The 16,464-nt window shown below is 39.7% G+C and overlaps 1 protein-coding gene across 7 annotated transcripts in view; it reads left to right on the plus strand.

Annotated features, from left to right (window-relative positions):
• pde3a (phosphodiesterase 3A, cGMP-inhibited) overlaps positions 1 to 16,464 on the plus strand; it is a 506,801-nt gene that overhangs the window by 478,587 nt on the left and 11,750 nt on the right. For all 7 annotated transcript variants that reach the window (XM_059987641.1, XM_059987642.1, XM_059987638.1 and 4 more), the window contains 4 exons: positions 4,617 to 4,816; positions 7,922 to 8,125; positions 11,670 to 11,831; positions 13,227 to 13,467. In XM_059987641.1, coding sequence (XP_059843624.1) covers positions 4,617 to 4,816; positions 7,922 to 8,125; positions 11,670 to 11,831; positions 13,227 to 13,467 — 807 coding nt within the window. The remainder of the gene's footprint in view (positions 1 to 4,616; positions 4,817 to 7,921; positions 8,126 to 11,669; positions 11,832 to 13,226; positions 13,468 to 16,464) is intronic.

The following is a 16,464-nucleotide window of genomic DNA, read 5'->3' on the forward strand; positions in this document are numbered from 1 at the left end:
GGGACCAGATATGTAAGTATTTGGGTAAACAGGAACTGATTAGAGATGGTCAAATGGCTTTGTGCATGGTAGGTTGTATCCAAGCAATCTTACAGGGTTTTCTGAGGCAGTTACCAAGACTGTTGATGCAGGCAAGGCTGTTGATATTGCCACATGGACTTTAACAGGGCACTTGACAAAGTCCCACATGGGAGGTTGGTCAAGAAGGTTCTGTTGCCCTGCATTCAAGATGAGGTAGCAAATTGGATTAGACATTGGCTTCACAGGAAAAGCCAGAGAGTGGTAGTGGATTGTTGTTTTCCTGACTGGAGGCCTGTAACTATTGGTGTGCCAAATGGATCAGTGCAAGATCTGTCATTGTTTGTCATCTATGTTAATGATCTGGATGATAATGTGGTAAACTGGGTCAGTAAATTTGTAGTTGACACTGAGAAAGACAGTCAAAGCTTGCAGCGGATCTGGAACAACTGGAAAAAGGGCTAGAAAAATTGCAGATGGAATTTAATGCAGGCAAGTGTGAGGTGTTGCACTTTGGGAGAACCAACCACAGTAAGACTTGCACATTGAACAGTAGGGCACTGAGGAGTGTGCTAGAACAGAGGGATTTGGGAATGCAGAACCATAATTCCTTGAAAGTGGCATCACAGGTAGATAGGGTCATAAAGAAAGCATTTGGCTCATCAGCCTTCATAAATCAAAATATTGAGTACAGGAGTGCAGATATTAGCTTGAAGCTGTGTAAGATTTTGGTGAGGCCTAATTTGGAGTATTATGTGCAGTTTTGATCATCTACCTACAGGAAAGATGTTAATAAGATTGAAAAAGTGCAGAGAAAATTTACAAAGATGTTGCCAGGAATTGAGGACCTGAGATACAAGGGAAGGTTGAATCGTAGGACTTTATTCCCTAGAACATAGAAGACTGAGGGGAGATTCGATGGTGGTGTGCAAAGTTATGAGGGTTATGGATAGGGTAAGTGCAAGCAGGATTTTTCCACTGAGCTTGAGTGAGACTGCAACTAGAGGTCATGGGTTAAGGGTGAAAGGTGAAATGTTTAAGGGGAACATGAGGGGAATTTCTTCACTCAGAGGGTGGTGAGAGAGTGGAGCAAGCAAAAGTAGTAAATATAGGTTGAACATCTAAGAGAAATTTGGATAGGTACCTAGATGGGAGGGGTATGGAGAGCTATGGGCCGTGTGCAGTTTGATGGAATTAGTTCAGCACAGACTAGATGGGCTGAAGGATCTGTCCCTGTGCTGTAGTACTCTATGACTCAAAAAGTTGACTCAGTCTGCTTTTTACCAATCCCAACAATGAAACCAACATATCTCTTTAGCATTTGTATGTTCAGCCGTCATACTTGAAGATAAAGAATCATTTTTGATTCAGACTATGTGTCAATATCAAACAATCTTGTGTTAGGCAAATGCTTGTTAAGTTGACACCTTTCAAATTTTAGTTGGGCTTGTGGTTTTGAAGATCTTTCCCTTTTTTCCCTCAATGTCACCAAAAATAGATTCTCCATTTGTTGTTATATTGCAGCTTAAAGGAGTTTGCTATGCACAGAATTAATTTGCTACTACAAGACAATAATGACCATAAACTCCAACTCTTACTTTATCTGAAAACCACTTTGGAGCCCAAGAAAAGAATTAAAGGAATACCAATGTTACTCTTAGTAAATCAGTTTCTAATGCCATTGAAGGGCTTTTGTTAATGGTTGTCATCATTCTGCTCACCTGACCCTTTCCTCTGAGTTGATAGAGTAATTTATGGTAAACAAATTTAATTGAACATTTATCTCTTATCTGACACTCTGTTGGAGATGATGTGGTGGAAATGATCCATCATGCTTGTCCTTTCTGGCCAATGAAAATGCTGTCCATTACACCCGCAGCAACTGAACCATTTCTTTCTTTCTTTTTCCAATATTTTTATTGAATTTCATATACACAAATACAGAATTCATAAGGATACTTATTATAAATCAAAATAAGATAGCACAAAATGCACTATATATAAATCAGAACCATTTCAAACATATAATATATGTACCTACACTGCTTAATGCATTGCTTTATTAGGAAGTATCAACTGCTGTCTATCTTCTTCCTTGACAGTCGCATTTCCCGGCCCCCTGCCAAAGCTTTTTCTTGTCACTTCTATAATGTACGACGCTTAGTCGGAGTCAGATGCATGCCAACTTCTCCCGATGTGCCGAAAAGAGCAATCAGAGGGTTAGGTTCCAAGTAGCAATTAAGTATATGAGATGAAATTAAAAAAACATCTCTCCAGAATTTCTCCAAGCTAGGATAAGCCCAATACATATAAATAAGGGAAGCCTCAACCCCTTTACACTTATCGCAGCAGGGAATAATATCAGGATAGAACCGTGATAATTTAGTTTTAGAATATGAGCCCTGTGTACAACCTTGAACTGTAAAAGGCAGTGGCGAGCACATTAGAGTAGTTGAATTAACTGACTTCAGAATTGAATCCAAACCTCATCAGACAGAGGAAAATTTAAATCATGCTCCCAGGCAGTTTTAATTTTGTCAAAGGGGGTTCGACTCAACATCACTATCATATCTCGAATAGTAGATATTAAACCTTTACCCAATGGGTTCATACAAAGAAGCAAATCCAGAACATTTTTATCAGGCACCTCAGGAAAGTTTGGTATTAAAGTGTTGATAAAATGTCTGATTTGGAGATATCTGAAGAAATGAGTGTTGGGTAGGCTAAACTTTACAGAATTGTTCAAAAATTGCAAAGCGCTTACCTATGAAAAGATCTTCAAAACACCTAATGCCGTTTCTGTGCCAGTCTAGAAGTGTTAAGTCCTGCAAAAGAAGGCTGGAAAAGCTGATTATGTAGAATAGGACTAGAGAGAGAAAAACCGTGAAGCCCATTATATTTTCTGAACTGAGCCCATGTTCTCAGAGTGTGTCTGATAATTGGATTAACAATTGATTTAGGCAAATGGCAGGGAAGTGCAAATCCAAGAAGTGTGGAGATGGAGAGATTCCTGTTAGAGTTCAACTCCATTGCCACCCATATTGGGCAGTCAGACTGATTATAAAAGTAAGATCAAAAGACAAGACAACGTATGTTGGCTGCCCTGTAATATAAACACAAATTGGGCAAGGCCATACCACCTACCCTTTTAGGTTTTTGAAGGTGAACAAGTTTTTTGCTTATTTGCATTACATTCATCACAAATCAGTTCAATCGAAGGTGTGTTCTCTCACACACATAATCAATGTTCTCCCATCTTCTACCTTGAGTCAGTTTTATAATAATCATTGGAACAAGTCAACTAAGAAATCCCTCCAATCTCACACATCTTGTCAAATGTTCAAGTGAGGACCAAGCTTTGTTTCTTTTTAAATCTGAAGCAGGTCTTTTCCCTCAATAATTCAACTTTATAAAGCCCATACTAAGAACTGAATGGTGTTCCCCTGATTCAGACAATTCTTTTAGCATCATTGACTTACTACAGGGTAGGATGCAAAGAATATCAAAGTAGTTAAGTTCTTTATAGCTCTTCTGCTCAACAGTGTTTTTATCCAGTTATTCTGTTTTGCCAATACTAAAATATGGCCAATTGTCCCATTCCTTAGTAGTCATTCTGCTTCTGGTATGTGTCTGTCTCTTCCAACAGAAGACAAGCCACAGCCTTCTCCTTCTACACAGGGTCTCAAATCCCTCTCCTTAGAAGAAATGGGTAGAAAGTTTTCTCCCTTCTACTTGGCTCTCACCCTTGCCAGAACTATGCCTTGCAGCCTCCACCTCTTGTTACAGTCTTCAAAGACCAAGCGCTTTCTCTCACTAGCTCTTCTTCATTTAGCTTAGTCAGTTTAGGTTGTGGTCTTTGTCCTATTTTCATAATCTAAAAGAAGTCAAAATCACTTTGCCTCTGACCATTGCAGTCAACAAGGAGAAGGGACTGTGTTTTGTTTCATTGATCTGGACTTGGATTCAAAACAAGGACCATGGGATAAAGGAATAAAGCAAATTACTTTCCCTGCTATAGTCCTAGTCAGAAATCGAACCTCAAATTTTTTTCGTCTTTTTGCACCTTGCTCCAGTGCGGAGATTAACACTTCCCTTAATGGGTAGAAAAAAATCTCCCTTGTACTTTGCTCTCACCCTTACTGGCACCATGTTCTGCAACCTGTTATATCCCCGCTGCCTCTTGTTGACTAGGACCAGATGGTACAATTTCTTTGAATTTAGGAATATAGTGATTAATACTGTATAAAATAGTATAGTTAGCATTAATGCTTGGGATTTCTTACACTTTGAAATTATATTACAGGATCAGGAAGGGTTTAACCTGATGAGCAGTGAGAAAAGGCAAGCATACAATAAGTTGCACTTATGTAGTCATTTAACAATGTAAGAACGTCACAAGGTGCTTTTGGGTAATCAGGTGACATTTGGTGTCAAACCATGTATTTGGAAAGCAAATGAAATAAATGAGGTTGGTTAAGTAGAAGAAAGAGAGATATAGGCTGAAGATTCCAGAACATACAGGAAATCAATAAATCATAGCACCTGATGTTGCATTTCTACAGTCTAACATTAAATTTCTTTATCAAATACTTGCTCAGATTCAGACAGTGGAATCACTCATGGACACATGGGATTCGCCATATCAAAAACGTACAGTGTGACAGAGGACAGATATGGCTGTGTTATTGCCAATGTCCCAGCCTTGGAGTTGATGGCCCTTTACGTTGCTGCAGCCATGCATGATTATGATCACCCAGGAAGAACTAATGCCTTTCTGGTGGCGACCAGTGCACCACAGGTATTTATTACACCACTGCTCTCTCTGTGGTGCACCTAAGGACATGTTCTCTTGTTCCAAGTGACTTCATATCGTGGGGAGAAATTCAACTTTGGCCAATAGTGCTAAACAGATGGGAGAGTATTGGAGGCACTTGACCTCACCTCTGCACAATCTCATTGACTTTAAAAGATGTGAATATGTATCGTGTGCTCACAATATCATAAGCATTTAGCACTGGCAACTTAATATTCAAGATTAAAGCTTGTTTATTGTCATTCGTCAGTACACAAGTGTAAAGAAGAACAAAATGATTTATTATTCTGGATCCGATGCATCATCACAAAAACACAATGAGCATAAAGAATAAAGAAATACAATAATTATTAATATTTGAGATTAACTTATATGCATGCACTGATATTATATACATAAAGCAACACTAGGTACAGGATACATAAGGTGACTGACAGGAAATGATCAAGTAGTGGTGATGGGGGGTTCTGGTGGGATGTGTTAATAGATGGAGTTGTTGATCCATCTGACAGCTTGGCGAAGGTAACTATCTCTGAGTCTGGTCAAGAATTTTCTTCTTTAACTCACAGATAAGGGAGTCAGATGGTTTACTGAAATAGAAAATGACCCTTACACAACTTGGACCAGACCCACTGTTTGAAAATCCTCTCTGCGTGGTGGCTTGGAGGATTTCATTCCCAATATGTGCTCTATCCTTCAGCTGGCATTTATTAGCGAGGTGCAAGTGAAGAACAGAAACCTTTCAAGGACCCTATTCCAAAGTGTCTTGTCACGTCCTACCTGAAGGGTCAGAGCCTGTGAGAACACCCTTGCCTCGGTAGCTTTACGTCGCATTGGTCAGACTGGGAGCAATCTTGGGTACCTTGTCTAGGGTGTGCTGACACTGGAGAGGGTCCAGAGGTGGTTCATGAGAATGATCCTGTGAATGAAAGTGTTACTGAGGAACGTTTGATGGATCTGGACCTGCACTCACTGGAGTTTAGAAGGAGGAGGCGGAATCTCATTCTAACCCATCAAATGTTGAAAGGCCTAGATAGAGTGGATGTTTCCTATAGTGCAGTCCAGGACTACAGGGCAGAGCCTCAGAATAGAGGGTGATCATTATGTGGAATTCAATGCATCGACAGCTGTGAGGCCAAGTCACTGGATAGATTTAAAGTGGAGATTGATATGCTCTTGATTAGTAAAGGTATCAAAGATTATGGGGAGAAGGCAGGAAAATGGAGTTAAGAGGGATAATAAATTAGCCGTGATGGAATAGGGAACAGACTTGATGGACTGAATGGTCTAATTCTGCAACTCTGTCTAATCGTTTCTTTTGGATAGTAGACTTAAATTTACTCCAGGGATGTATGCATAAGAACCAGTGCTGGGATTGCTGAGAGAGTCCTGCACAGTTCTTTTGGAAAGCCAGAGCAATACTTACAAACTGCTGGAGAAACTTAGAAGTTCAGGCAGCATCTATAGAGTGAACTAAACAGTCAACGTTTCATCAGGATTTTTGTATGCCCACTGTTGGGTGTGAGCATACAGTATATTGACATGGATTGAAGATCGATTGAGAGAGCGTGAATATAAGGCTCATTTTTTGTCGGGGTAGTTGTGACTAATGGGATCGATACTCGGGCCCCAATATAAATTCATGTAATTGAATTTATGTTCATCAAATTAAACCATTCAGGTGAATGTGAATTCTACAGTAGAGAAGTCCCTCTAGTTCACTTACAGTATTTCAATTATTTGGAGATGAATTGCTGATTAAGTTCAACTGCTTAAGTATTTGGTTCTTTCTAGAGTTGCCGAAGTGTACAGGGAATGGTTATAATTATAATGCTTCCATACTGCTAATTTAACATGTGTGGAACTCAGAGACCTTTAGATTACAGTCTTCCATTGAGTTAGTAATATATATCATAAATGAGCCATACATCAGGATAAAATTTTTGGAAAAAACAAAATGCACACCTAATGAGGTTCCTCATGAGGTTTTAGGTCCTGTACACAGTGCACAGATTAACTCTACTATGACTTTGGCCCAAAACGTTGACTGTTTACTCTTTTCCATAGATGCTGCCTGGCCTGCTGCTCCTCCAGCATTCTGTGGCTGTTGCTTTGGATTTCCAGCATCTACAGACTTTCTCATATTTGTAATAATCTTAAAGTGCATTTAGCAATTAAGCACTGTAAGGAAATATTTCAATGATTACTAAAAGCTTAGCGACTTATAGATCTGTTGGTATAAATGAAGGGTCATGCAGTCAACTTCTCCCTATCCATCAGAAAAGGAAAACGATTAGAAAAACCCTTTGTGTGGCCGGATAAAGACCATGATTTAAGAGTTAGCATGCCGTTACATCATGACTCAACCCAATTCTTTTGGGAAAGGATTCAAGTTGGGACTAGAAGCCTGTGCCTACCCAAGATAATACAGCTGACATGTTTTAATGAACCACCATCTAAGTGTTGCTGATTTGGTTTACTTTGGAGAATTCAGCAAGCCTGTCACTTTAGCACAATATTGAAAGAGTACTGTACTGTCCAAAAACGTTATGCCAGAGTCCCACTTACTCTGTGATGTAGAACTGAAGGATCCCACAAAGAAGATTAGAAAAGAGCAGAGTTTTCCCAGTGTCTCGCTAATATTAATCCTTCAACCAACAAACAAAACACATGATTCTTGTCATTTTACTTACCTTTGAAGGTCCTTTCCATTTGCAATTTGGTTGCCACATTTGTAGTAAATGTACTTTACTAGTATTGAAGCGTGGTGTGTCCACCTTAGATTATGAAAAGCATTTCATTTGATGTAGAGATCACATAACCTACAACCTACGATTCACTCGAAAGGTTTTCCATCATCAGATTTATCAAGTATGTGAATGTTCCAAGTATGACTCCCCCCAAGCTGTAGGAGAATCTACAATAATACGTTGTTGCTTTTTAATATTGTATTGCATTACCTCATTCTTGACATCTGCAGTACTGGCCAAAGTGATTTTCTGAAGTCCTGACCCAGAGCTAAATTTAAACCTAACCCACACCATGCACACACAGATTCAGCAGGCTGACTGCACTTGTGCTTCATTGCAGGCTGTTCTCTACAATGACCGTTCAGTGCTGGAGAACCATCATGCTGCCTCAGCATGGAACCTGTTCATGTCACAGCAGGAGTACAACTTTCTGGTCAACTTGGATCACGTTGAATTCAAGCGATTCCGATTTCTTGTCATCGAGGCCATATTGGCCACAGATCTCAAGAAACACTTCGATTTTCTTGCAGAGTTCAATGCAAAGGTAACCTGCTTCATCTGAATTTATTATGTTCCAATCTTTTGATAGAATGGTTCTGGTATCCTTCAGTAATCTGTTGGTGACAAATTGCAATGTACAGTAGTTACAGGAGACGGAGGCAGTTCATCCAAGGAGAATATAAAATACTGCCATGCAGCATCAAATATAAAGGTCTGAAAGTTTTTGTTCTGACATTCTATACAGCAATTTTGTTCCACTATTCTACCCAGCAATGCTATTACTTTAATAGAAAGTTGAGTCGACAGGTATACCTCCTTAAGGCTACCCTTTATGGATGAGGAGACTGGTCATTCAAAGTACTAGTAAATAACTCCTGCCTTTGAGCCATTATGATCAACAAGGAGTTCAAGAGCCATGAGGTGATGTTGCAGCTCTATAAATCCCTGATAAGACTACACTTGGAATATTGTGCTCAGTTCTGGTCGCCTCATTAAACGAAGCAAGTAAAAGCTTTCGATGGTGCAGAAGAGATTAACCAGGACTATGCCTAGTTCAGAGAGCATGTCTTATGAAGAAAGGTTTCGCAAGCTAGGGCTTTCCTCTTTGGAGGAAAGGAGGATGAAAGGTGACCTGGTAGAAATGGACAAGACGATAAGAGTCATAGATTGAGTGGACAGCCAGAGACTTCCTCACGGGGTAAAGCTGGCTAATAAAAGGGGGCATCATTTTAAGAGGATTAGAAAGAAGTATAGGGGTGATGTCTGAGGTAAGTTTATTTACACAGAGAGTGATGGGTGTGTGGAATGCCAAGGGTGGTAGCAGATGCAGACACATTAGGGGCATTTAAGAAACTCTTAGCTAGATATTTAGATGATAGAAAAATGGGCAGCTATGTAGGAGGTAAGGATTTGATTGATCTTAGAGTAGGTTAAGAGGTCAGTATAATATTGTGAGGGCTGTAGTGTTCTGTGTTCTATGTTCAACTTATTTATACAGAAATCATTAGTTTTATTTTAGTGATCATTCTTCAGGCAGGTGGCTTATCTCATTTTGCATGTGTTTCAGTGGGTGCAAACATGTAGAATTCTTTTACCAGCAATTACAACAGGAGCATACAGGCACAGCCAAAAGTTAAGGTATGCACCTGTTATTGCTACTTAACAACTTTCCTCAGCATTTTTTGTTTTCAGCTTGCTTACATCAATGAGTCCTTTATTTAAAATTACATATCTCTAGCTGCTATACTTCAACCCCCAGATCTCAGGTCCTTTGAACTTTTTAATATTACATTGATCAAGCGTACCACAGTTTCCACTTCTGGATTAAGAAGTACCAAGACGAACTGAGTGCCACTCCTCCTGACTACCTTCATGTACAGGTCAGATTCAAACACTTATGTGCCCGATTTTACATGTAGTTAGTCAAAGCTGACTATTGGAAAAACTCAGCTGTCTCTCCTTCACCACTCCATTGTCCAAACCTTTGCAAGCATTGCAAGCAATTATAACCCTAAATTAGAAAGCATATGAGGAGCGGTTGATGACTCTGGGCTTATACTCACTGGAGTTTAGAAGAATGGTGGCAGGGGGGATCTCACTGAAACCTATTGAATATTGAAAAACCTACACAGAATAGATGTGAAGAAGATTTTCCTATAATGGATGAGTTGAGGACCAGATAGTCTCAGAATACAAGGACATTCCTTTAGAACAGACATTTGGAGGAATTTCCTCAGACAGAGGGCAGTGAATCTGTGGAATTCCATGGCACAGTGGTCTGTGGAGGCCAAGTCATCGAGTATATTTAAAGCAGAGGTTGATAGTTTCTTATTTAGTAAATGAGTTAAAGGTGACAGGGAGAAGGCAGGAGGATTGAGAGGATTATTAAATCAGCCAAGATCGAATGGCAGGGCAGACTTGAAGAGCCAAATGGCTTAATATTGCTCCTTTGTCTTATGGTCATATGGCCTTAAATGCAGTAGTTATTGTTAACTCAAAGGCTCAGCTTTTAAACCATCTACTTGAAAGATGTTTTATGTCTGTGTTATCTCATTGATTCTCAAGTGAATGTGAATGTGGTTCTCAACTGAATCAGTGCCCATCCTGTTGAAAGTCAAGCAACAGTTTGACTCTTTGACAAGGGTTATAAATGCTTACAAGTAAGATTGAATCGGAATTTTAATCTCTCTCAGTAAAGTGAGAAATAATTTAGGGGAATTTCACTGTGTTTTTAGAATTTCAGAATCTCATGTGTTCATGAGAATCATGTACTAATCTAGATTCCTGTATATTTTAATATTGGTTATATACACTGCAATTGATTTACTGTGGCTGGTTGCCAGCAAATATTTGACTTTGATAGTGAAGTGAGAAGAGAATGGTTGTCCTCTCTCTGCACAGGACATGTTGTTAATGTGCAGAACAAATGATAAACTATGTATATATCAATAAACAAATTAGTATCAGTACACTACTCATAGTGTTAATGCCCAATAAAACTTGGTAATGTGCACTGCATGTTGGTGTTAATACACATTATATGCTGTTAATGCACAGCACATGTACATGCACAGTTGCTTTTAATTGACACCAGTTCTTAACATAATGAAAATGCAGAACTTCACCTGTTCCTCAACCAGTTCATTTTTCGCTTAGTATATAGTGCATGCTTTAGTACATGGAATATAATGTGTGGTGTGAACATATTGAACAAGTTAATTCACACTATTAATATATGTTGTATTGATCTGTGAGTGAGCAGCGGATGTTAAATCATACAGTACACTGAGTAGTTACTTTGTTAGGTACCCTCTATAGCTAATAAAGTGGCCACTGAACATACGTATGGTATACTGCAACTGTCCACTTTAATGTTTAATGTACTGTGCATTCAGAGGTATTCCTCTGCACACCACTGTTGTGAAGCATGGTTACTTGAGTTACTGTTGCCTTCCTGTCAGCTTGAAACAGTCTGGCAGCTCTTGTCTGACCTCTCTCTTTAACAAGGGCAGTTTCACCCAAAGAACTGCCACTCACTGAATGCTCTTTTGGGTTTTCCTGCACCATTTTCTTTAACCTCTAGAGACTGTAGTACATGAAAATCCCAGTAGGTCAGCAATTCCTGAGACACTCAAACCACCCTGTCTGGCACCACTAATCATTCCACTGTCAAGGCCATTTAAATCACATTTCTTCCCCGCTCTGATGTTTAGGCAGAATAACAACTGAGCCTCTTAACCATGTCTGCATGCTATTACGCATTAAATTGGTGCCATGATTGGCTGATTAGAGATTTGATTAAAGAGCAGGTGTATATGCGTACCTAATAAAGTGGCCCCTGAATGTATATTGGTATTGCATAATATTGGTATTGTTAATATGTATTTTCTAGTGAGGCTTTACAGAATAATTGCACAGCTTCAGAGAAATACACAAACTGATAGAATGATTGCTTTATTCTTCATTCAATTCCTTTCCTTGGAGAGAAAATTTTCTAAGCTGTTTGCCAGACGTTTTGTGTACTACTGAGAACCTGCTGTGACAACCTATTGCATATTGAATTTGTAATTGAATTCTCTGTGTTGCAGGTGAACGAGGAAGTGGGACCGGGTATTGACTGGGCAAATGAAAATGATCGCTTGCTGGTTTGTCAAATGTGCATTAAGCTCGCTGACATCAATGGGCCTGCCAAGTGCAAGGAGCTTCATTTAAGATGGACAGAAGGGATTGTTAATGAGTTTTATGAGCAGGTTAGTCATGTGTCAATAAATGATGAATTGCTTTTACCTGGGTTTCACCTATTCAGATCCCAGTGGGGAGTTTTCCATTTTGAAGATTGACACAAATGCGCGGCAAAGTTGGTAGAACAGCTGCTCACAATCTTGACCTCGGTTGCTGTCTGTGTGGAGTTTTCATGTTCTACCTGTGACTGTGTGGCTTTCTTCTGGGTGCTCTGGATTTCTCCCACATCTCAAAGCTGTGTGGTTTGGGAGGTTAATTGACCACTGTCAAATTGCCCCTGAGGATTAAATAAGCCACGGAATCTGGGTAAAGTTAATCAGGAAGTGAGGAGATTAAAAAGTGGGATTCATGTAGGATTAGTGTAAATGGGCAGATGGCGTGTCCTCAGACTCAGTGTCCTGTATCTCTCTGTGTCCCCGTGTCTAGCAGAGAGTCACCCCCTCAGGATAGGATATCACAGACCTTTGATACACTATCCATTAATTTTAACCTAACCTAGTTTGGTGTGTTGGCATTCATACAATCTTACTACGTTCCTTGCTGCCACGTGCCCTAAAACATCACAGCTAATGTATACGTGCACAAAAGGCAATTATAAAAGGGCAAAGTTCCTGCCCGCACCATGCCCCAATCCCCAACTTGAGTTGTTCAATAAAGTTGAAATGGACCACTCCGACATCTTCTACGTATTCACGTGTAGGGGATCTAAATCAAGGGTTCTCCAGGAAAACATGAAGATGCGGCTTTCCTGACACCCTGGCACCCCAAGGATGTTAGTGGGTTTGAAATTAATTTATTTCCCTTAATTATTTTTACAAGAGTATCTTTAAGGGTTTTAGTTAATGTGTTCCAGCATGTACAGGAGCCCTTAAGTATGTTTCTCCAGTACGAGGCAATAAATCTGAGAAAAAGTCAACCCAATATGATTCACAAGAAACTCTGCAGATGCTGAAATTCCAGAGCTACACCCAAAATGCTGGAGGAACTCAACAGGCCAGGCAGTATCTATGGAGAGGAATAAACAGTCAACATTTCAGGCTGAGTCCCTCTATAGATGCTACCTGACCTGCTGATTTTCTTCAGCATTTTGTGTGTTTTTCTCAATATTATTCTACATTTTCCTATTCCTTATTCTCCTTCCGAAGACGATGGTGAGCTCTCTTCTTGAACAATATTTTGAATTCCATTGTGCTTTAGATAGGGAATTCTGGAAAGTTGATTTATCCAACATAATGGAATGGTCAAGTATATCCACTTCTGAATGGCCAGCAACTTGGAGTGCAATGGATTCCATATTTTAGCTCCCAAGAGATTCTGGGTTTGGGAGGTATTGATGTCCATTCTATAGAGAGGGGACATAGTAGACACGTTTAGGAATTTGCTGAATGGTCTCTCTTGCACAGGGGGATGAGGAATCGAGTCTTGGACTTCCCATCAGTCCATTTATGGACCGCTCATCCCCACAGCTGGCTAAACTTCAGGAATCATTCATCACCCATATTGTGGGACCACTTTGCAACTCCTACAACTCAGCAGGCTTAATACCAGGTAGATGGGTGGAGGATAACGAGGAAGAAGAGGAGGAGGAGGATGAAGAAGAAGCAGAAACAACAGAAGAGGAGGGTGCATTGGAAACAACTACAAGTAAGTTCTTTTTTTCTGAAGTTACACTTAACTTTATTTTCGCTCAATGTGATATGGTCTTCACTTTGGGTACAGGAGCCTTAGGTCCCACACTGCCAGGTTCAGGAACAGTTAATACCCTTCCACCATCAGGCTGCTGAACCAGCATAGATAACTTTACTCACCTCAACGCTGAACAGATTCCACAACTAATGGACTCACTTTCAAAGATTCTACAACTCAGTATTATTTGGTTACTTTTTTAAAATTATTTGTACGATTATTTGCATATTGGTTGTTTGTCAGTCTTTGTTATTTATAATTTTTCTTAAATACTGTTGTATTTCTTTATTTTCCTCTAAATGCCTGCAAGAACATGAATCTCAAGGTAGTATATGGTGAAGAATACATACTTAAATAATACATTAACTTTGTACTTGAACAGCTATTATTTATTGCCTATTATTAATTGTCCTTGATAAGGAGGTGTTGAACCATCTTCCAAAACAACTGTAGTGCTTCTGCTGAAGATATTCCCACTATGCTGTTAGGCAGCTTTTTAAGTATTTAAAGTCAGTGACTGTGTTCAATATTTATTGAAGCAACATATATCCAAAATAGGACTGTGTGCTACTTGGAGAGGAAAGTACAGATGGTGTTATCCCCATGTGACTGTCGCCATTGGCCTTCTGGAAAACCACATCAGAGCAGCCCTCTTGAGTTGGCTCAGTGCGTTATACACACGGTGAATACAACACACATTGTAAGCTGGTGGTGAATGTTTTGGATGGCAAGATGCTTTTCTCACACATGGTATTGAACTAATTGAGAGAGTTATGCACACAATATTCTAGAGGAACTCAGCATGCCAGGCAGCAATTTTGGAGTGGAATAAAGAGTCAGTGTTGTAGGTCTCCATAGACACAGCCTGACCTATTGAGTTCTGCCACTATTTTGTGTGTGTGACCCAGTAATTTATCATTGATTCCAGCTGATGGTCCCTCATGAGAGACACACCTTGAGAATGGAGAAACCTCAGAACTCATTATCAAGTAATTAAGACAAAGAACATCAATGGATTTTAGGGGAAGCTGCCATTTGCATGGTGCAGAAAGGGATGTAAGGATATGATGGCTAATATCTGTGAAACGGTTAAACAACACACATAAAACATTTGTGCCAAATATTCTTTTCCTATGCTAGGAATTATTTACTGTATAAAGTGAATAACTTTGGCAGACACAATGATAATTATTATAGAGAGATATAGCTGAAAATTTTTCCTATTGACCTCCATCAGTATCACACCACATTTTTTTTGGTGATGAACTGGTTCATCTACATGCAGAGGTACCACTCTGCTGCCTCATTTCTATTGAGTCATTCCTCTTTCTTATTTTTTCTCTCTATGAGTATGAAACCTCAACCTGGACTATAACCATTATACCTCAGGCAATTGGCCATCCATTGGGAAAACTTCTAACTCAACAGAAAATTGTTATGGAGGCCTTGGTGTGCACAACAAACTGTTTGACTTCTGCTCTCCATATTGTGTTGTGACAGCTTTAATCAAGGATGTCAACTTTCAACAAGAGGGACAGAGGGAGAAGGAGGGGAGAGAGGATAATTTTCAGAGATATTAAATGCTTTTCTCTTTGGTTTATCCAGATATGTCAAAATAACAAATGTCAACCACCTTTATTTACCCTCCATCTGTGCAAACCCATTGGAACTTGGTCATGACCTGTCGGGATTGAGACATCTCTTGCAAAGAATGATATTAGAATACTTAGTGCAACAATGACCAATAAAGTACTTTCATACCTGGAGAGTTTCTGCCCAAGTATGCCAGAGGACTTAGGTGGATACATGCAAGCTAGTAGTTTAGAGAAGAGAACAGAGATCTCTTGAAACATATCAACAATACAGAGAAGGAAGTGTTGGTGGTCTTGAAGTACATAAAGGTTAATAGCTCTGACAAGATGCATCAAAGGATATTGTAAGAAGCTAGGTTGGAGAACACTGGGGCTCTAGCAGAGATTTTTGTATCTTGTTCACCATGATTCAGGAATCAGAAGGATTGTAGGATGGCTGAAGTTGTACTTCATTTGAAGAAGAGCTGCAAGGATAAGTATGAGATTAGGAGAGAAATAATTTATTTGCATTTGGAATAGCAATGTGTGATTAGGGATTGTTATCACAGCTTTGTAAATGGGAGATCATGTTTCACAAATTTGAATGAGTTTATTGAGGAGGTAACTATTCCAATTGATGAGGTAGCAGGACAGTAGATCTCCACCTGGATTGTAGCAAGGTCTGGCAAGATCCTACATAGTAGGTTGGTCCAGAAAGTTAGACCTACATAGTAGGTCATGGGATCCAGGATAAAATACTAAAATAGATACAGGCTTGGCTTGGAGTATGAGACAAAAGATAGTAGTCGAGGATTGCTTTCACATTGGAGACCTGTAACCAATGGTGTAGAACAGTGATTGGTGCTGGATCCTTTACTGCTTTTGTCATTTGGGAGGCAATGGAAGTGGCAGGATTAGTAGGTTTGCAGGTAACAGCAAATTTGATGGAATAGTAGCAGCGCTATTACAGCTTGGGCTAATCTGGAGTTTGGAGTCCAATCTGGCACTGTACGGAGACTATATCCTCGCCATGGAAAACATGGATTTTCCCCAGGTACTCTGGTTTCCTCCCACAGTTCAAAGACATATCAGTTAGTAGGTTAATTGGTCATTGTAAATAGTCCAGTGATCAGGTTAGGGATAATTGGGTTTGTCGGGGGTTGCTGGGAGTGGGGGCATGGCTCAAAGTGCCAGAAGGGCCCACTCTGCAATGTATCACTAAATAAAGTAACAAAGAAAGCTGTCTAGAATTACAAAAGGATCTAGATCAACTGGGGAAGTGGACAAGAGAATGGCAGATAATATTCAATTCAAACTAATGTGAATTGATGCATGTTAAACCAGGGCCCTTAGGAATATTCTTGAACAACGAGACTTTGGAGTA

This window comes from Hypanus sabinus, chromosome 13 (assembly GCF_030144855.1).
Source record: "Hypanus sabinus isolate sHypSab1 chromosome 13, sHypSab1.hap1, whole genome shotgun sequence".
NCBI classification, from domain to species: Eukaryota; Metazoa; Chordata; class Chondrichthyes; order Myliobatiformes; family Dasyatidae; genus Hypanus; species Hypanus sabinus.